Genomic DNA, 21186 nt, shown 5'->3' with positions numbered 1-21186 from the left:
GAGGCACATGGTGTTCAACCCCAAGGGGATTCCACAAGGGCATTTCTAATGACTTGGCGAAGGAATGCACTGACGAGGTAAAACACCGTAAGGTCAGCTATCTGGAGTGTAACAGTCGAGGTCTGATCATCTAGTTGGCTCCAGAAACAGTACAGGAGCAGAACAGTTGGCTTTTGTTCGCTTTAGACACCAGGACTCAAGTTTCACCTGCCACATCCTGAAGGACTCATGTTATCCCCTTCTTACTTTTAATATGACATGTTTACCATTAGTTTTGGGGTTACTATAATCAGAAAATATACTTTTGAGCTCAACCTGATATAACAGTGTATCTGATAGGTAGAAATAAGTGAATTCAAAGCTCTATTTTGAGATTCAAAACCCCAGAAAGTATTTTCACTTACTTTTCACCTCAATGCTTGAATAGTCTATTTCACTGAGAATTTGGAAACCTGGTTCCTGTTCTAACCCTTAGCAAACAAGACCATCAATAAATCAGTATAGATAACAATGGCCAAACCTACAAACATGCTCAGATCCTGAGCTACATAACAGGACTGATACGGACACAACCACACACACACATATTACTGACATAAATTATTTATATACAAGCTCTGAATCATGATGGAAAACCTATTGTCCTGAACACCATGCTGTTTTTCAATTTGTTAGTGGGAATTGTAGTTCCTGTGTTACAAGGATGTGACAGTGGCCATGATCTGTGCTCAGCAGCACACTCATATTTCCCACCAAGCCTGCATGTTGATTGTGCAACCAGTGACTAAGGCTGAATGTTCATTTGCATATGGTCTTCCAGGAAAAAAAGATACAAATATCAAACCAAAAAGAGATTGAAAGACTATGTAGGTGTAAGGTACAAAGTGCAAATGACCTCAAAACATAAATTGGGCAATTTCAAGTTCTTGCCAACAGTTACAGTTTAAAAATATATATTATAGTATATGCTGTGACGTTGCGAAACATATCGTTTATTAACTACAGTTCCCAACATACTGTATGTATTGAGAGCGTTGAGATAATATTATCACATGAAGTGACAATAAAATACATCTGTAAACCCATACTGAATCGATTTTGTATACGGCAAATAATACAATTGCTTAACATTATTTTTGGATCCCATGCTTGTACATTTGTGTTTAGTAGAAGCAATACAATCACCCTTTTAGAAGTCATTTAATGGAAATATGAATCCCCCTCTTTTGAATGAATGTTTCTCTAAAGGTTTAAAGGGAAGGGACTGGGGGGGGGGGGGGTCATGAAACCAGTGGGTGCTCGTGGGTCTTATGACACTCTTTGATTTACAAACTAACTAGTGAGTCGCATCAGGGAACCCAAGAGAACACTGGATACAAAATCTGCAGACTTAAAAAACTCTTTATCACTTCACTTCAGAATCACAAGTCCATTAGCTATAAACCCGAAAGGAAGCCTGTCTCAAGTTTATGCATTGACTCAAGTCAATGCTAGAGGTTGGAAGTGCAGTTCTATGCACTTCCAAGGGACAATTACAGTAAATGCGTAGTGGATGAAGATGGTACCCCACTAAATACCCTGACCAATACACCTTTGGACCAATTGAAAAAGAATGATGTAGCCCATAGAGTTTATGTAGCCTAATGTCTGCATTATCACTTCCTGGTTGAGTTACGTTGATTCCTATTTCTGTAATGGTTGACGTGAACCCAATTGCCACCCTGAAACTGACACAAGGACAGACTAAAAGGGAGAGGAGAGGCAATGATTGCCAGAGAGAGGAATGCCTGTGTGTGCGTGCATACCGCGGCCACGCGCACTGGTGTGACACACCCGGCTGTGCACCTTAGGAAATTTCCACTCACTCTCTCTCTGTTCCTCCCTTTGCGCCACCCTATTTCAGTTTCCTCCTTACTTTTAGATTCTTGTTTGGGCAGGTTTCCTAATGGTGTGTGCATGTGTTAAGGCCAGGCCTGTGTGTCTTTGGGTATGAAAGGGATATGTCCTTTATACAACAGATGTAATCCCTTGTTATGGACACACAAGTCAGGACGAGACTCCACCCTCAAGTTCTACTGTGCCTGCTGCTGTAGAGAGAGGAGGAACAGAATGGCAGCAAATTTGTGATGGCTCTATGCGTGGGTGGGTGGGGGCGGATGACAGCCAGGCAAATATTTCTACAACACGTGTGAATCACAGGATTTGCATTTAGAACATATCAAATGAAATGAAAGAATGAAAACAGACATGCATATATACACACACATACACAACAGGTATACTGCTGTGCTGTTTCTTTATCACTATCGACAGTGATCCTCCTGCTGTTGAAAAGTACAAAGTTGGATCTCAAAAACTGTCAAATGGACCCTGTTCTAAAACAGTATTACTGATAGCAGTATTAGCAAGCATTGTCTGGGAATCGAGCCCTTTTCAGTTAGTCTGCAGTGTCACTGGTTGACTGTTTTGCAGATGAGGTAGTAAAAAACAATGCCACTGCAAAAAGAAAGGAATAAGGAAGTTTCATGTGATGATATCAGTCTGTATTACTTAATATGTGATTGATGTGTCAGCTGTGACAAGCCAGTTATTAATGTGATGCAATACTACAGAAAGGACAATAATGTTGTACTATTCTGTAATTCGAATTTGGTCAAGTTGCAGTCAAGTTTCATGCTAATAAAAGTAATTCCCCTAAGTTAACAGACGTCAAGTGGTTGACCACCAAAAATAATTATTTGGATAGCATTCTGCTAAAAACTTGTTCAACAGCGTGTTTTCGCCTTGTCTTTCAGTCTTTGTTAGAAGTTGTTAAAGTTCCATCCAAAAGGCGCTCAGAATTAGGATTCCTCTCATGTTACAAATGGCATAGCTTACGAGGACGACAATACTGAATCCACATGTCCTTCTGTGTCTTAAACTGGGATTGTCTCCACTCCACTCTTTCCTTCTGATTTCATAAAAGGTTAATAAGCTGTGTTGTCAGGCCTGTTAAAAAATATTCTGTTTTAGTGTATTGTACCACAGTATTTGAAAAAGTTAGACAGTATTGTTGTCTTAACAATTATCAAAGTGTTAAAGGTAACAGAGGTTGCAATGTTTTTTTTTGCTTAAGATTGTTCTGCTGATGTGCCAAAAGCATTTAACCCTTGTGTTATCTTTGGGTCATTCTGACCCATCAGTCATTGTGACCCACCGTCGTATTGCGACAACTTTACCGCATACCAAAACAAAGTGAAGCATTGTCTTTTAACCGTCGGGCTGACGGGTAAACACAACGATGGTTTGTTGTGAACCTTTGGGTCATGTGACACAGTATTCCACACACCACCCAATGTCGGCATTCACTTTCAATGCATCCTGTCCATCCCTCAACTGTTAGTCATCCTACTTCGTATATCTGAGGGTAGCAAATCAACTAAGTTTTCTTCAACAACCACAGCAATGAGCTTGAGTAATGGGCAGTCTCCAATCTCCTGGGGCAAAGACTCCAGGCGATTTCCTTTGAGCTCCAGGCGAACAAGCTGGGCCAAGTTGGCCACCCTGGGACTCAGAGAGTGCAGGCGGTTGTTTCCCAAAGCCAAGGTTTTAAGCCTTTTGCAGGAGAAGAGTTCTTCTGGAAGGGACTCTAGGGAGTTAAAAGACGCTGAGAGGTGCTGCAGGCTCTGGAGGATGCCCACTTCGGGGGGGAGGGAGGTGAGCTGGTTGTGGGAGAGGTCTAGGTGCCTGAGCTTGGTGCAGTAGAAGAGCCTGGAAGGCACCTTGTAGAGCTTGTTCCAGCTGACGTCCAGCACCTCGAGGGAGCGCAGCTTGCTGATGTGCTCCGGTATGTAGCTGATGCTGTTGTGCCAAAGGCGCAGTGTCACCAGGCGTCGGCAATGCTGCAGGCTGAGGATCTCCTCGACGGTGGTCAGCTTGTTGTCCCTCAGGTCCAGCTCCTGCAGGCTGGACAGGCTGAATACAGCACTGGGGATGCGCTCCAGCACGCAGGCTATCAGCTCCAAGGAGGCCAGGTTGCTCAGTTTCTTGAGACTGCTGAAGGCTTGGAGTTTGCAGCCTTCGTTGTAGACGGCGAGCTTGTGGAGCTGCGAAGCCACGTCCGCCACGCCGGGCGGGATCTTGGTGAGGTGGCTGCGGAAGGTGAGGACTCGGAGGGCTTTGAGCTCTCGGAGGGAATCGAGCGAGGCGCTGCGGGAGACCTCGTTGGTCAGGGGTCCACTCAGGTGCAGCTCCTCCAGGCTTTGTAGGGTGTACATCCACATGGGCACCTGCTCCAGACCCTCAACGGCCAGTCGGAGAACCTTCAGTTGCTCCTTCAAGTGGTTCAGGGCGGCTAACTGGAGCTTAGCAGGACAGTGGATCAGCGCTAGCTCCTGGAGATTACCTAACTGAACCACATTGGAGGAAATAGTGACATTTGTCAAGAGTTCGAGTTTCAGGGATTCCACCTCGGGAACCTCGAAAATAGTTTCCGGAAGCCCTGGTAGCATTAAGAGGTGGAGTTCAAGGCGGTTGCTCGCGTTCCGGGCAAGACGGGTGCGGAGCTTCTTGGCAGTCCACTCATGGTTGAGGTTGACCTGGCGAAGCCGGCTTTCACTGACTTCTGATAGAAAGACGGCAAAGCGTTTGGAGTAAAGGGCATCATACTGATCGCTGAGGTGCAACAGGAACGCAAAGTCGTTTTTCACATCTGGAATGTCGTTGATGCCCGTCTCTAATCTGACATGTTCAAAAGAGTACTCCTTAAGGGGTCGATGGAAGAGCCAATAGAGCTTATAGATGCATAGAAGTCCATAGACACCGACAAAGCAGATATAGCAGTAGGCTAGCTTGGAAAATATATGGGCTTTATTGTGGTTGCAGCAGAAGATATCAAATCCAGTCAAATCTGGAGGAACCAAGCACTGAACTATTATCTCGATGTTGGGCACCAGGACAGCGCTATAGATGGTGATCAAGAGAAACTGGAAGACCTTGATAGACGTCTGTAGCACATACATCAGGTAAAGGAGGTCTGCCTCCTCCACGTGAGTCCTGAACTTCTTGACTTTCTCAAACAGAGCCTTGGCCTGCTCCCCTTCCTTCTTGTCGAGCAGAGAAGCGTCTGGTTGTGGTTCCGGGTTCACCTTCTCTGGGTTGGATTTCACCGAGGAAGAACGGTGAAGAAGTCCCACTGTTTCCTCCTCTGTCGACGACTTGTCGGGTGACTTTGACATGGTGTTCTTCCTCCAGATGACCATGTTCTCCTCGCCACGCTCCTCCGACACCTCGCTGAGTGCCCGTGTGGTCCAGGGCGAGTCAAAACACTTCCCGAGGATGGTGACGAAGAGCTCGATTTTGGACGATGTTCCGGGGAACTTGAACCAGAAGCTGCTGGCCACCATGAAGATCATGGTGTGGATGACCACCAGGTAAGGGAAGTACTTGCCGTACCAGTGGACTGCCCGCTCGTAGCAGTAGTGATTGACGAACACGTACTGGTGAATGTCCAGGTTGTTCTTGCGTCCAGATACCTCGCGTATGATAGCGCTGTGGGGTGTGACAAGAGTGTGTTCCTGTGTCTCATTCTCCCGGTACCCACGGATGTAGCTACAGTCAATGGCCTCAGGGGTGGGGCTGGACAAGTGGCTGGGGAGGCATGAGATCTTCTCCTGTGTCAGCTATGGACAAAAGAGGGAAAGGTTGTCAGATATATCACTGTTATATCACATTTCTGTTTTGGTTGACACCCGGCAGGCAAGACGACATCTTAAATACTCAACTAGTGTTTGGGGTTTGGGCCAATTTTGGATTAAGGCTGGTTCATTGAGGTTACATTGTTACTGTTTACTCTGACTTGGAGGTTAGATAAGAACAATGTGGTATGGGAATCAAGATTTAGACCTGAAGGTTGTCATCAAGGACAAATATTGTATATTAGTTAAAGTATGAGGTATTTAAGGTAAAATGTGTACTATACTTTTAAAGTTACACATTTAAGGTCAACATTTGATCCTGTAAATGTGCTACACTTAAGTGTTGCAACAGTTTCACTGGGTATATCCCATGTGCTCTTTGCATGCATATGCAACTGTTCTGAGAATATGAACATGCAACAAAAAAACTGGTTAAATATTTGCTTTATTCTATTTGTGGCATTCACACATTGTATTACAATCTAGTAAAACTAGAAATTGTAATTTGTTGCTGAGATTTCGCCTCACCTGTAAGGTACATCCAAAGACTCCAATCATGAGCATGGAAATGCACAGGTACTCTGAAAACACATCCCACCATGGCTTCAGAACCCGATAGCGGGGATTCTGATCTGAGGCAAAGTTCCTGAACTCAGTCACTGGGATCATCCTGAACCCTGTATTCAAGTGAGAAAGAGAGGGAGAATGCATGTACAGTAGAAGGTTTGGCTTGTTAGCAGATACTATAAAACAAAGTGGATGAACCAGTTTGACAACTGACCAAACAAAAAGAAAGGACCCCGTTGAACAAGTCATACAGTTGAGGTAATCTAATAGGGTGTTAGATAAGCCAACATTGGAGGTGCGCTGAAACATTTCACAATAGACTTATTCATTCTCTTTCATGTTTCACTTTTATTTCATGGCTGTCTGTCATATGAGCAAAGAACGCCTAAATTAAGTGAAAATAATTTGTGACATAGGTTTTATTTGTGTAGGTCTATTAGCCTTAATGTTAAGAGTTTTTTTGCCCCAATCGACTGTGAGGAAACTGTATGACTTACTCGTGACACATGTATCCCTATGTTATAAAAAATGTAATCATAAACAGGCATTTGCCAATAAGTCCTGCAAGGCCATATGAGTAGCGATAGTGAAACCATGTAGGCTCTCCTATTTCTTTTATTTTTACGTTAGGATCACGAATTTTACATACAGTAGGCTTAGGCTATAGCCTATGGTAAATGAAAGCATATGGACCTCTGTTAAATGTAACCTGTGAAGCATATGCACATGTGAACAACCAAAATCTTAAAGGCGCGAAATTACCTGCGCTCTTGCTGCATCCACAGGTGAAGTCCCCGAACTTTCTTGAAAAAGTGCTAGGAGCGTAAATCCATTTTTTGAAGCAAGTTTGTGCGACGCCAGAGGGGGGGGGGGGAGAAAACTTCTTCAGTTCGCCTGGTTGCTATTGTTGTCAGACCAAACAAATGCGTCGAGTCCTTCTTATGAACAACTAGTCTACTAACGTGCGCAGCTCAGTTAGTCCACACCTATCCCAAAACAAATATCCTACCTAACAACGTGTGCGCGCAATCGTCCCTTATCTGAATACTGATTATGCCGGCTAAAGGCTACCGGACCCGGTGAATTAAGAACAAATGTGATGAATTAGTCCTGAATTGTCAATAGATATACCTGTGGTATAGCCTACAGACAAGCTGGCAGAAACTGTGGAACAGTTCCTACAGTTAGCTTGAACAAGCCACTTCACATTCCATTGCCGGATTCATCAACTTTATGCAAAGTGTCAACAGCAGCTGTTATGGATAGCCTAATATATTAAAACGGCCTAATAGTAGTCTTAAAATTTGAAACATGCCAATATAAAACCATTGTAATGGAGATCAAAGTTAGCAGTAATAAGGTTTAGGAAACAGGAAAATTCTAAAAAATTGCACGATATCAACATTTGTACTTGAGTCGAACTGTCTGTCAAAATTATGAACAAGCGAGATATAATTCTGAGCCTTTTGCGCCATCTAGTGGCTATTGTATTGCCACACAAATCAATTGCACATAGGATATGCCGTTCAACCAAGCTTCTCAAACTGATTATGAAGTTAAAGGTTCCATGGCATGCTGTTTTTGGATGCTTTTACATAGGCCTTAGTGGTCCCCTAATACTGTATCTGAAGTCTATTTTCCGAAATTCAGCCTTGGTGCAGAATTACAGCCACTACAAGCAGTCCCACAATGAGCTTTGGCAGGTGCAATTTTTGTGTCTGTAGCTTTAAATGCTATGAGCAGGAGAGAGGCGGGGCTAACTGCCATGCCTCGGTCATTTGCAAGTCATGTTGTCTATCGAGGAAAAAACCTTATCCTGCTAGCACGTTCATAGGTCATTTTGTCACTGGCAGGCCATATTCTCTGGGCAGGCAAAGCAAACATAAGAGGAACATTTTAAAATGGGAGCGTTTGGGGTTTCATTTTCTCAAAAGCGGAGAAGAATAACCAGGGCTTGGTTAACACCTATAAACATTTCTAGCTACTGGGGGACCAAAGGCAGGCAAGGGGAACTTAATGTTAAATAACCTCCTAAAGTGACATTTTCATGTCATGGGACCTTTAAGCTATGAAACAAAAAAGAAAAGATCTGGTTATGCAACATGTCACAATGGAGAAAAAAGACAACATGGCAGTACAATAAACATAAACTTTATTAATATACAATGTGTATTTTTGTACAGGCATTGTTGGCTGAAAAATGTACAAAGCAGTCTTTAAATATCCTATAATTTTTTCATTTCAAACTACAGACGAGAAAATAAGTCCCTTTGAAACTTAAGTAATTTTTTTACAAACTTTTAAATGTAGCATTCATAGGCATCCCCAATTACAACGCATGCTGGTTAGCAAGACACAAAATAACAATAGTTCAATTTCAGTACAAAGATGTAGTCAGTTGAAACAAATGACAAGACAAGGAGGACCGGAACAAAATAAATAGAAAACTGAGCTCTAGAATTCTGTACAAGAATCCTGTGGAATATCATGTACAAATGTACAAAACCTTATATAAAAAAAAAAAAATTGAAAAAAAAAAAAATCTTGTAGCTTAAACCACTGTTTACAAATACATTTCCTTACACAGATTAGTTCTCGCCATTTCATCCTCCAAAAATACTCTACAGGATAATAATGGTCACTTGTGATCTGGGGAAAGGCAGGATGCATGTAAAACACAATGGTAACAGCAGGGAGAGTTCTGAGATTTAACTATGTGTAGTGTTGCCATGCTTATTGACACATTTGTCGTCTTGATGGTTAACTGGACTCGCCAAGGTTCTATATGCTCCAATTAATGGTGTGGTCCTATCTTGATAGGATCCTATCCCCTTAAGCCATTTCCACGTACTGTAGATATAAAACAGATCAGCTAGGCAAATGTGACCATTGGCTAATAACAGGCCAATGTATTTGCCATGGCGATAACACCAATCAAATGCTTTTATGACTGCTTAGCAACCGAGTAGCCGGGGTTAGGGGATGTTTGGATGATGGACCGGGTGTTTCTACATAGCTATGAGCTAGGGCTCGGGAAGGGGAGAATAGGACAGGGACTGTAAACTACTGGAAAAGCACATCACCAGCCCCGCGAGCGTCCAAGTGCCACCATTTTGTGTCTTCTCTCTTACGGTATCGGACAGGAGTTACGTATACTGATGATAAAAAGGTCATGCCCAGAGACATGCTAATGGCACTTTTTGCATTGTGTAAATCCTCCCAGGTTTCTGATACTGACAAATGCTAAACTTTGTTTTCTACCCCGCACCCCCCCCCCCCCCCCCGCCCCCCTTAGATTTGGTTGGTCTGCACAGGCTGGTCTTGAAGTAGGAAAAAAAGAAAAAAGAACCCCTGGATGCTTCCTCATTGGCCTTTTGAATATTCAGCCCTTTTCTCCCATTGGTTGAACCTGGGAGACATTGGTCCAAAAGGGGATGTTGCTCCAGTCGGAGGCGAGTAGCATAGAAATAGATTGAACATGGCTATTTCTACGCCTGAACATGCGAGTCAGAGCAGAGTGAATCAAACACTCTCGAATCAGAAACAAATAATACATTTATTGAGATCTCTTCAAGGGGTTACTTTCTTATGAAAGTCTTAGGGGAGGGGGCAGGGGCAGGCCTCCCCCCCCCCGGGTAGGAAGGCGGGCCGCCGCAGTTACTATTGGGCACCTGGCACTCTTTTTGGCAGGGCTCCATGGTGACGGCCACGCCCACACCGCTCCTCCCCGACGTCATGCGCGTCACCTCGGACCACGTGTCCGTCTCGGGCTCGTAGCATTCCACGCTGTCCAGGAAGGTGTCCCCGTCGTAGCCGCCTGTGGACACGAGAAGAACAACTCAGGGCGATGGTCTTCCGTTTGCCGCGGGGCCGAAGCTAAATATAGTGACATGTTACACGATAGGAGTTATAAATAGTGTTAACGTGTCAGACGGGGAAGTCGAGGACGGTTCTCTACATCAGAAACTGGATTGTTTTAACAAAAGGCAAACTGATTTGAGACGGCCGATTGAGGAAGTCTCCACATTTCCGTTCGGCCTGGGAGCGGAACAGTTGCCTGCCCACTACCCTCCACCCCACCCCACAGACAACACGGAGTCCCGCCGCCAGACACCGACCTAGGACGTAGATGCGTCCGTGCAGCGTGGTGACGCCCAGAGCGCTCCGGCGGTGCCTCATGGAGGCGGCGAAGCTCCAGGTGTCCGTCTCCACGTCGTAGCGCTCCACCGTGTTCAGCTGGTTGGTGCCGTCATAGCCGCCCATCACGTAAATGTGGTTCCCCAGGGCGCAGACTCCTGGGGACGGGGACGGGGACGGGGGGGGGGGGGGTGAGAGGAATGGGGATCGTTATGGAGTTCAGGGGTCCCGCTGCACGGAGGTGACTGTAGAGCGAGTTGGCAGTGCATGACATTTATTTAGCAATTTACACGTTGGTGTCTTATTCCTGCAGTCACAGTTCCACAGGAGATAGTCTGTCGTGAACTCGGGGCCTACGACTCTCGAGTCACACCTTCTGTACGCATGTGAACCGGGAACTTCAAATGAGAGTGACGACAGCGCTGCCACTCACATGACAAGTGAGGTCTTCAGCAGCCTGCCTGGTTACCCGTTTAGCTGGTCTGTTCTCTAGTCTAGAGCAGTGGTTCTCAAGTACCCCCTGTCCTGCACTAGATGTTTCCCTGCTCCAACACACCCGATTCAAATGAATGATTAACAGGCTGGTGCATAACTAGATAACGACCCATTGATTGGAATCAGGTGTGTTGGAGCAGCGAAACGTCTAAAACGTGCAGGACAGGGGGTACTCGGGGACCAGGGTTGAGAACCACTGGTCTAGAGCGTACGATCGGCTAGACGTCACATGGACTCTGCTCAGACAGGAGGCCCGGAGGTCTGACACGTCCCTCCCCCTCCCCCCCCCCCCCCTCACCTGCTCCGGAGCGCACGGTGTTCATGGAGGCCTTGGTGTTCCACTCGTCCTTCTCGGGATTATAGCATTCCGACGAGCTGAGACGGTTGGTCCCGTCGAAGCCCCCGACGGCATACAGCAGCCGGTTGACGACGGCCACGCCCACGCCGATGCGCCGCGTCAGCATGGGGGCCACCAGGTTCCACTGGTCTCTGTCGGGGTCATATCTGAGGGGGTATGGGAGGGGGGGGGGTTGCACACACACTTGTTTAGTGAATGGGAGGATAGTCATGTTGATAGTCATGGTGACACTCATTAGCCCTGTTCCATACAGACTGGTTTATCCTGTATCCTATCCATGACATGCATTTCTGTAACACTTCAAAAGCGTGTGTAGGCGTGTGTGGGGAACAAGCGATTTCATTCAGAGAAACTACTTCCTGGTGTGTGTTGGTGTACTGTGGCCTGTTGTGTACGGAAATCTTACTTCCCAGATTATTTGAAATGTACTTCCTCAAATAAAACGAGGGTGGCATTGTTACAATAGTTAGCTGTACCTCGGACAGGTAACTGCAGTTCAACGTCTCTAACTACTTGATTGTTCCCAAGAAGAAAAAAAATAAAAATAAATCGACTACACAACACACTTCCAAATACAAAACCAATCTTATTGTGGCATTAAACTTTATGAAAAGATCTACAGGCACTACAGATGCTGGAAGGCCCAGAAAAAAAAACTACCACCCTTCCCGAACGTAAACAAAGGGACACATTTCGAGCAGAAACCCCGCCTCCTTCACCGAAACCACCCCCCTCCCGCCCCCCCAACACCCGCACCCCTCACCTCTCCACGCTGTTGTGATGGTAGCACCCGTGGGACCCGCCCACGGCGTAGATCATCCGGTCGATCACGCCCACCCCGATGCGGTTGCGCGGCACGCTCATGGGGGCGCACGGCAGCCAGCGGTTGTCTATGGGGTTGTAGCAGTCCAAGGTGTTGGAGTCCATGTTCCCGTCGGGGGCGTTGTTCCTCCCCCCGACGGCGTAGCAGAGCCCGCTGATCACGCAGGCGGCCAGACCGCTCCGGGGCACCTGGAGGTCGGCCAGCCGCAGCCAGGCGCCCGTGCAGGGGTTGTAGGCCTCCAGGTAGCTGAGCGACTGGCGGAAGTAGCCCCCGGCCGTGTAGATGAGCTGGGGGACCTTGGGCGTCCGGCAGGGGATGAGTTGGGTGGGCTTGTGGAGGGTGAGGTCCTGGAAGATCTGGGCCAGGTAGTCCTTGCACTGGGGGTCCCACTCGAGGGACTGCAGCTGGGCCTGGAGGAAGTGGGGGGTGAGGGAGTGGCAGCGGACCGCCTGGAGCAGCGCCTGGACGTAGGGCTTGCGGTTCTCGTGGTCGTAGCGCACCCACGCCACGCAGGCCTGGAAGACCTCGGACTCGCAGCGGACGTTGAGCTCGTCGCGGCTGATGAGGGTCACCAGCTGGCAGTGCGACAGGTTGAAGAACTCCTCCTGCGTTGCCACCTAGGGGTCAGAAACGTCAACAACAACAAATGTTGAGTTGGGCACACAGCTTGTTTACAGACCGCTGCGTGCTGAAACGTCTTTGGGAAATCTCCTTATCGGTGACATTTCAAGGCCCGATGACTAAGAACGAAGAGTCGTGTGTGTGTGTACCTATTTGAGTGAGAACCTAGGGCGGCACGTCCCTCGTTTCAGTCTGACTAGCAGGAAATATATGCGAGCCTGAGACAGAAAAAACGCAAGCCCACAGCGGCCTACACCCCTTCACCACCATGACTCACTTACTAAACACCACAGCGCGCAAATGCCATGTCACGGATCACCAAAGCTCCCGAGAGGAAAAGACAGACCAAACCATCTTTAGACGACAACCACAATAGAACAACTGAAACTTGTTGACTTGCAGCTTTCACCCCTGGCATGAGTGCTATTGGCACGACTTCACCAAATACGGTGAGTCAACTTAGGGAAAGGACTTAGCAGTTACAAGGAACTCAAACAAGGACTGATTATGGAGTGTCACAGGCTAATCTTTATAACACTGCAATAGGCCAGCAGTGGGTTACAGTGATAACGAACAAAGATAAGTTTCAAAGGTGAGTTTCAGGAACAAGATCGATTCATCCTTTATGTCAAACAAAGATAGCAAGGGCTGCAATGCCCTTGCTATCTTTGTTTGACATAAAGGATGAATCTGGCCTTTACAATTTTTTCCCCCCCCTGAAGTGTACCATTGTGCACGTATTAAGAATCAAAAACAGGGTCTGGTTACATTGCAGTTTAGCCAAACCACTATCAGAGAGCTCAACACAGGCTCACTTTACGATTTGATGAAACGTGGACACTCCTTTCGACTTTTTCGCTTCGCGGCCTCATTCTAAAAAACACCCACTGGACGAAAAGATGGGACGATCCGTCGTTGCCGACTTTGGAACGAACTTTGAGGCAGAGGAAGTTATCCGCACCCGAGGCCGCCAGCAAAGGGGAACACATCTAGCCGTTCCGGCACGTCACACGAGCTAGCCCCGTCTATGCGTCACAGCGTACGAGCGCGCGCTTCACGGACCTGGCTGAAGTTCATGTAGATGTACTCGCGGGCTTTCTGGTGCAGCTCGGTGCAGCCGATCTGCTCGGCGAAGTTGGCGATGCCGATGGCGTTGCTGGGGTCCAGCTGCTGGACCAGGAAGTCGCAGCAGGCCTTGACCACGCTGTCGATCTGGTACATGACCGCGCCGTTCATCACGTGGATCACGCACTTCTCCCCCACGGAGATGCTGGCGGTGTAGGCAAACTCAATCAGCCGCTCCATCACCTGGTGAAAGGGCGTGGGCAAAAACAGGACGGTTGAGTGGAGGGTGGACAGTGAGGAAATAGTAGGGGGGAGGGGGGGGGGGGGGGGAGTATGGCGAGAGAGGGAAGATGAAGTGGAAAAGGGTGAGAGATATGGAAATCTGTGACTGATAAGAGAACAAAAGATACAGAGAGGTGTTGATCTGCCCCATTACATTTGTTAAAAAAAAGGGGGACTCGGGTCTGATCATAACAACGACTGAACCAAGTCATCTGATTGGATGAACCAGTTCTGGGGTACTCCACTACAGTATGACACTAAGGTAGGCCTTATCAGTTGTCGGTTGGAGCAGTGATCACACGTTCATTCGTCAAAGTACGGTGGTTAGCACGCCAACACGTTGTGTATGTGTGTGTGTGTGTGTGTGTGGGAGGGTGGGTGGGGGGACACTAAGGCGCAGATCCCAATCTGCTGAGTCAGAGGGAAGATTGCTCCAGCCGAAGCAAGAGCAACTGTGTGTGTATGTGTGTGCACGTGCACATTGGCTACTGCTCCAGCCCATCTGTGAAAATAGGTGCAGCCCAGTGCAAATGCTTGATTAATGAGGTCAAACTGATAATTCAAGTCCATTTATCAAGCACACAGTTGAATCATTACCAGTCCCCCCTCCCCCAGTGTGTAAACGACTCGGTTACAATGAGGCAAGCTGCCTTCCTCTTTTTTGGATTATTGAATTGGGAGTATTGAATTATCCTCTCTATTATCCTCTCTACCGACCATTTAATGGCCTTTAAAGTTCCTACATTGAACTTGCTCTATAATCATATCGAATAGACCGCCATCTTCCCAACAGTCATATGTGGCTCCTTGTTCTAATGAAGAGAAAGAGCTGGGAGCCTGCTGACTTCAGTTCTCTACTCTCGGCTAGCTGTTCTAGTGTACTTGGCTCAGAAACCCTTCACCTTGGCACCTATCTCCTGGCTAGCACACCATCACTGTCCCGTTTCCCTTTTTCTTTGTTACTATTATTCTTGTTGTTGTTATTATTCTTGTCTTACTATTGTTCATTTGTTTTCATACGTGTCGAGCGGTGGAGCGAAGCCGGGCAGCACTCACCCGAGGGTGGATCCCCTCGATGGGCACCACCTCCATCCCGCACTCCTTCAGCCCGTTGGTGAACATGGCACGGAAGACGGGCGAGGACGAGGCCAGCACCACCTTGTGGGCCACAAAGTCCACGGCGTCCAGGTCGTTGTAGCGCACGTGCAGCGTCACGTCGCACAGCTGCCCGTCCGTCCGCAGCTCGTTCATGATGGCGAAGGCGGCCGCCGTGTGGCTCTCCAGCGTGTAGCTGAAGACCCGGTGGCCATTGCGCGTGGACGGCGTCACCAGCGCCTTGCACTCGGTCATGCTCTCCGTCATTTCCCCTTCTCCCGTTTGCGCGTCCTCAACAACCGCGGGTCGCGTTGACAGGCATATCCTTGCTTGCCGGGTGGCAAAGGGCAAATGTGAGGGGAAAAAGGTTCAAACTAACCACACAAAAAAAAGGATGAAAAAGCTATGAAAAACCAAGGGTTTTTGTTTGGAGTCCAACTTATCTCACAAGTCCAGCCATGGTGTAACATTGGGGTTCAAAAGTCAACTGTAAAAAAAACCCTGTGGTGTTAACTGCCAGTCATGGTTGTTTGTGGTTTACAACATGGCCAGAGCTGCAATTGGATTTACTGCATCATTAAATTGTTTTGTGTTTTGGAATTTCTGTGCCCCCCCTCGCTCTGTCTAAGGGGAAACCTTCGTCTTATGAAATCGTGAAAACAGTGCAAAGGAGAACAAGAGAAATGAAAAGGTAACGTGAGGTCTTCTGGGTAGGAATAATAGAGCAGGTGTGACAGGACCTTAGGAAGTCATATAGTTTGTTTGACCACAAGTGTTTACTTTAGCGACAAGGGAAAAACCTGAAGCAGTCGGATGTGTAAAAAAATACTGAGTCGTTCAGTGGAATTAGGTTCCTTATCCACAGGGGCACGTTTCAGCTAGTAAGGAATATGCAATTGCAGGTTAAAATAACATATTGATTTTCTGCTGGAAGGAGCGGGTGGGGGGGAATAAAATTTAGTACCGCATTTTAATAGCAGTATTAATTAAGACTTCTTTTAGGCTCCGGCTTTGCCAAGATCTGAGAGGAGAGAGGGTCATAAACTCTGTTGAGAGAGAAGCCGCATTCGAGGGAGGCGTCGCAAGAGGTCCGAAGGAATGAGGCAGGGTCGGTATGCTGGATTTCCTAGAAGTCACTGGAATCTGTTTGCACTGGTGCGTTTAATGGAAAGCAGTAGGATTAGCTGAGTACCTGCAACACAAAAACAGAGATAGACAAAAAGAAAGGGGCTTAAACAAAGGTTATTTAATCATACACTCTTGACATTACAGTACAGGTGGACATACAGGTGGGCCTAGACTACAGGCTCTTCACAGCCCATTTCAGATGTGTCCTGTGACTAAGTTCCATGGAAGACCTGTGAGTCAGCAAGACGGTAAGTTCTGGAACAACTCAAAGCATTCAGTCGGTTCAAAAGTCAACTAAGAAACGGATACTGAGCGTTCATCCAACTGTCACACCCAGGCTATGAATCCTCATCGCCGTGTTTTCTCTTAGTCACTGTGAATCTGCTCTAGGGCATTGTGACCTTTCACCTTTCCAGATCACAACAACAATTACAATGCAAGTTTTTACTGGTAAGATGAGAGGTTTGAATTGCTCGTAAGCACGGGGGAACACACTCATGACGTCCTAGGACTTACTAGAGCCTATCCACTTCTATCAAATGCGCAAGGGGCTGGGAGCTCTGCGTTGTTAAGGACAAGCTCTGCGTTGTTATGGACTAGGCTTGAGCATTATTCATTGAGTTGAGTGTCACCCCCCCCCCCCACCCCCCCGATACTTCACTCAAACGGGAATGTGGGAATGTGGGCCGGGTGAAAGAGATAGCAGAGCCTCTGGCACAAGTGACGCAGGCAGCGAAAGACGGGCTGACTTAAATTAGGAGAGTATTTCCAACGGGTCAGCATGGGCGAGTGTTTTGTCCCTGTCCTGTGACTTGGAAGGAGTGAGGAGAGCTGTACGGTATGCACTACAGCCAACACAACTCTCACTGCACGGACACACGCGCATGGCATACACACAGCAAATAGCAACATCAACATAACCTGATTAACCATGTCGGTGTTATTCTTTCCTTAGTCTTAAAGACTAGTCTCTCTCTCTCTGTGTCTCTCAGCAAAGTAACAGTCACTACTGCCTCACCTCACACAGTAACTGAGCAACAATTTTGTTACAGTAGATATTCTGAGTTACATAACAGGACCTGTACATTGTGAATGTAATCATTACCCGAAGTTCTGATAAGCAAACAGACTGAATTGCTCCAGCTAGTGATATTACTTTATTATTCGAGTAGTAAGTCGTTGTGCCATTTTATCATCTTCAGAAAAGTGAAACCAAAAAAAGGTGTCAAGTTTGAATCCATTTCGACACCACAGAGCCACCTTTGATATAGGAAAACGTAGGCTAATCATGCACACATGGGGCAATGTTGCAATATTGGGTCCTGGAACCTACTCTTCCTTTTATATGGTAGACTTCCCACTTCCAAGTTTCTGGGGGAAAAAACATTTCAGCGAAAAACATGTTGCTCAACTCTAAGACTGTTTACAGTGTACCCACTCACTCATGGAGACAACATTGCCAACTTGCGGGCCTAAAATCCCCGGTCTAAAGTTGATAGCATACTTTTTCCGCGCCAAATGTTACTGTACACGCTGTGACGGACACATGTTCCTATCCGACGTGTGGAAATAATGATAGACCGGTCTTGCTGCAGTTTAAAACAGACATAGACAACTCTAAGACACAAATCTCTGCTCCCCGCTTTTGTTCAAGAGTTGCGCTTATCGAGCCATACTCTCACTGCATTGTTGTTTTACATGTTCACACGAAACGGCAACATCGTAGACTAAAACCGACACGCGACTTAACATTCTCTTCAAAGACTAAATATTCTACATCCATTAACTTTCTGTGTACCCCATTTACCCTAGGTTAGGTTATTTAGACTACGCAGAGTGCTCTCATCAGTGGCTGTTAATTTGCTCTTAAATCTAGAGGTGGGGAGCGACAATAGAACTGTCTGTACCAAAACATGACCCAGAAGTGAGACCAGTCCTTATGTAAACCCAGAATGAGCTGGATTCGCAGTTTATCACATCCAGCCAATTCCAGATATCGCCCAAGGACTGATTACTTCTCGAATCCAATAGAGTATGCATTCTTTGATGTATTGGTTACAAAAACCGTACTAAACAAGTATTGGCATGCAACATGCATAGCAATTATACAACACCCGAAAAGGCGAAAAGCAGTGTCGTTTTATGGTAGGCTACGTCAAACAAATATCAAATCGATTATAAACAGCAAATTGACAGTGACCGTTTAGATGGCAAAAACTGGCGTCGCATATGGTAGGTTAAGTGGTTTGGAGTCGATCGAGAACAAAAATGTTGACAAAGCGGGCTCAGTAGCCTTTTGGGCTTTATTCCTTTCAAATGTGTTATGCCGCGGATTAACTGGACAATTAGTAAAACAGCACATTAATTACATTTAAAACCAGCTATACTGATATACATTTACAGAAGCGAAACTCACAAAGCTCCAGTCCGTTCTTCTGTCGCTGTCTGAACACCACACAGGATCGGGGGAAAGCTGTAACTCACCATGACTAAGCATTGTATAAGTCTCGTCTCGATGTCAAAATAAGAGTTGGCCTGAAGACGACATGGTTTGGCTCCATAGACACGAATGAGTGGTTAATATCACCCAACGGGAGAGGACTTTTACAGAAGAGGAGTCCTTAAAATGAAGGAAGAGAACGGCTCTTCTTATAGGCAACGTGCCCAAAGATGTTGGCCCTCTGTCAATCTAATATGTTAAAAATAAGAGCATTGTCGGTATTTAAAAATATTCGATTATTTTAGACATATGAAAGATCCTATTTGCCACAGATTCAACAGTAAATGTGATTATGCAGAGTAAACCAAATGACCTGGAGTGAACCTATATGAATAAAATGTGCACTGTCAAAATGGAATGATTAATATGGGTGAAAGAAAGACAGAAAATAAATATGATATAACCTTAATATCGTTTTATTTATTTATATCATATTAATATTGCCAGACCAAAATGTGTTATTATTATTATACCAGGATCCTTGTCTAAAGATAATTCAAAAACATTAAACTATGATTTTTCCATGCAACAAACCTCCTTTTCTTACCTTGTAGTCTATGCCCTGGTTTCCTGCTGAAATATGTATTCTAGGAATGCATAAAATGTCAATTTATCAAGGTAAAGTGACACTTTTCAATTCCAGTTGCTGACACACCAAACGATTCTCCAAAGCAAACTACGTAATGCACACAAAAAAATTATTCTATAATAACGCCACATGGTGGCGTTCAAAGACAAATTTGCAGAGCGATCAACGCTTGTTCGAATTAGAAACAAAGCAACCTGCAAACAATAATTCCCATAAAACGTTGTGAGCGCAAGGTGCAACAGACACAACTAGAATTATTATTCACATATTCACGTCGATCAGTTTAACAGGCAATATCCCGAGGGTGTCTATAAATCCTTTTTAGCGAAATGCCATGGTTTTAATCTAGACTGAGTGTTAAACCCACAGGGGGAACATTTACAGGCAATAAAAACCATTCCTGTTGATAAATAAAAGGATAAGTCTTCATAAGCCATCACTCTTTTTCAAGTGAGTAATGCTTGATATCGTGACACCTTTGGGGTCGAAAACGGATTCAGCCCTACTTAGAATTTCATTCCACATGCCTATTCTCCCATATCATCCTACTGTGTAACCCTTGAGCAATAGATTGGCATTCTTGGACATGCTCTAACTAATTTGTCTCCATTCTCTTTCTTGTTAATCCAATAGCTTCTGCCTCAGTTGTAGTACGTATTTAGCTCCTGGAGGGAATCCAAGGAAGGTTCAAACCTTTGACCTTTGTCTGGAACGATCACAAATCCAGTGTCACATATAGGAAACCCAGCACATAAATTTACACAGACATCTGTAGATGCTATCAAAACTGTCAAACATCCCTGTGTTCAAAAATGGTTGCACGTCATGGGGAGTCACTTTCATATGTCAATATGGAAACAGGTTTGTATCAACTGACATCTGTGCCATATGTTTCCTGAATGTTAGGAGGCCGGCGCCACTATACAATAACATACAGGCTGTAGAAACATGAAGAATTTCCTGAGTGTTAAACTGTAGGTGTGAATGGGCTTGAACCAAAGCATCTCTTTGAAAAGGGAAGAAGAGCAGCCAACATTGTTCTCTTGCATCAAGACTTCTATGTATACAGAACCTGACTGCTGTCATGTTGCATGCACAGTCAACTAAATGCATATATCATGACATGACACCTACACACCCGGAGAAAACTGTTTGAGTGCGATGCTGTATGAACTGTTAATCTGAAAGTGTTTTTAAAACACACGACGACCAAACTCATAGCAGTGTCTTAGATCTTCAGGTGACAAATTGAATTAACTCATTATGATTCATGTACAAATGTTGATGTCTTATCTTTTGAAAAAAAGTCATAAACGAACACAATGCTTCCATTTAGGAGTTTTTGAAAAGAGTTTATGACCGAGAAATAGTTTATGACCGAGAAACATGACTCGAGAGAGCATGACAAACGCTAACACACAGTCTCGAGTTTACCCTTGAAGCGTTAACAAGCATGGCTTGTGGGTCACCTTGTTGAAACGACCTTTCCCTATTTATTACTGATGCACAGGTTAACAGACTCAGGAAGAGGATGGGTCACGGATGTGCAGCTTTGAAGAAGAGGTTCTTTGTTCAGGACAGGAGCTCTGAAACATTTGAAGCGCGTGAAGGCGGCAGAATCTAGGGCAATTTCATTAACAGATGTGGCAGAAGGGTTCGTTTCCTGTAGCATTTCTCAAAGAAACAGTCTTCCACTATTCTCAGCTTTCCTTATCATGGAAAGTGCATGCTTAGGCCCACTCGTATGCATTGATAAGGGTGAACATGTATGTGGAGCTGCACACTCTCACATACACACACACATACGTCACACATGCACACAAACTTGTACGAGGCAAAGCGAATACACTT

The 21186-nt window shown here is 45.7% G+C and overlaps 2 protein-coding genes across 2 annotated transcripts; both read right to left on the bottom strand.

Annotated features, from left to right (window-relative positions):
* Positions 1 to 2254: 2254 nt before the first annotated feature.
* LOC146237786 (volume-regulated anion channel subunit LRRC8E) lies at positions 2255 to 6345 on the bottom strand. The gene is made up of 2 exons (XM_084686036.1): positions 6204 to 6345; positions 2255 to 5660 (listed from the first exon to the last, which is right to left on the bottom strand). Exons 1-2 carry the CDS (start codon positions 6342 to 6344, stop codon positions 3372 to 3374), a joined length of 2430 nt encoding a protein of 809 aa, XP_084542162.1. The 5' UTR covers position 6345; the 3' UTR covers positions 2255 to 3371.
* A 2032-nt stretch (positions 6346 to 8377) lies between these two features.
* keap1b (kelch-like ECH-associated protein 1b) lies at positions 8378 to 18768 on the bottom strand. Its single transcript, XM_084685025.1, has 7 exons — positions 18663 to 18768; positions 15080 to 16310; positions 13739 to 13984; positions 11996 to 12672; positions 11173 to 11378; positions 10361 to 10537; positions 8378 to 10059 (listed from the first exon to the last, which is right to left on the bottom strand). The coding sequence occupies exons 2-7, from the start codon at positions 15383 to 15385 to the stop codon at positions 9821 to 9823; spliced, it is 1851 nt and encodes a 616-aa protein (XP_084541151.1). The 5' UTR covers positions 15386 to 16310; positions 18663 to 18768; the 3' UTR covers positions 8378 to 9820.
* Between the last annotated feature and the right edge of the window lie 2418 nt (positions 18769 to 21186).

The sequence above is a fragment of the Hypomesus nipponensis genome, chromosome 21, assembly GCF_054491055.1.
Source record: "Hypomesus nipponensis isolate SF chromosome 21, ASM5449105v1, whole genome shotgun sequence".
Taxonomy (NCBI): Eukaryota; Metazoa; Chordata; class Actinopteri; order Osmeriformes; family Osmeridae; genus Hypomesus; species Hypomesus nipponensis.
Note: the sequence above shows the minus strand (reverse complement) of the source record. Positions and strands in the feature narration are given on the sequence as shown.

Coding starts and splice junctions, on each gene's coding strand:
- LOC146237786 (XM_084686036.1), bottom strand. CDS start 6,344: ATGATCCCAGTGACTGAGTTCAGGAACTTTGCCTCAGATCAGAATCCC. Junction 5,661..6,203: donor TCTTTGGATGTACCTTACAG/GTGAGGCGAAAT, acceptor TTTTGTCCATAG/CTGACACAGGAGAAGATCTC.
- keap1b (XM_084685025.1), bottom strand. CDS start 15,385: ATGACGGAGAGCATGACCGAGTGCAAGGCGCTGGTGACGCCGTCCACG. Junction 12,673..13,738: donor TCTACATGAACTTCAGCCAG/GTCCGTGAAGCG, acceptor TCTGACCCCTAG/GTGGCAACGCAGGAGGAGTT. Junction 11,379..11,995: donor CATCACAACAGCGTGGAGAG/GTGAGGGGTGCG, acceptor ATACCCCCTCAG/ATATGACCCCGACAGAGACC.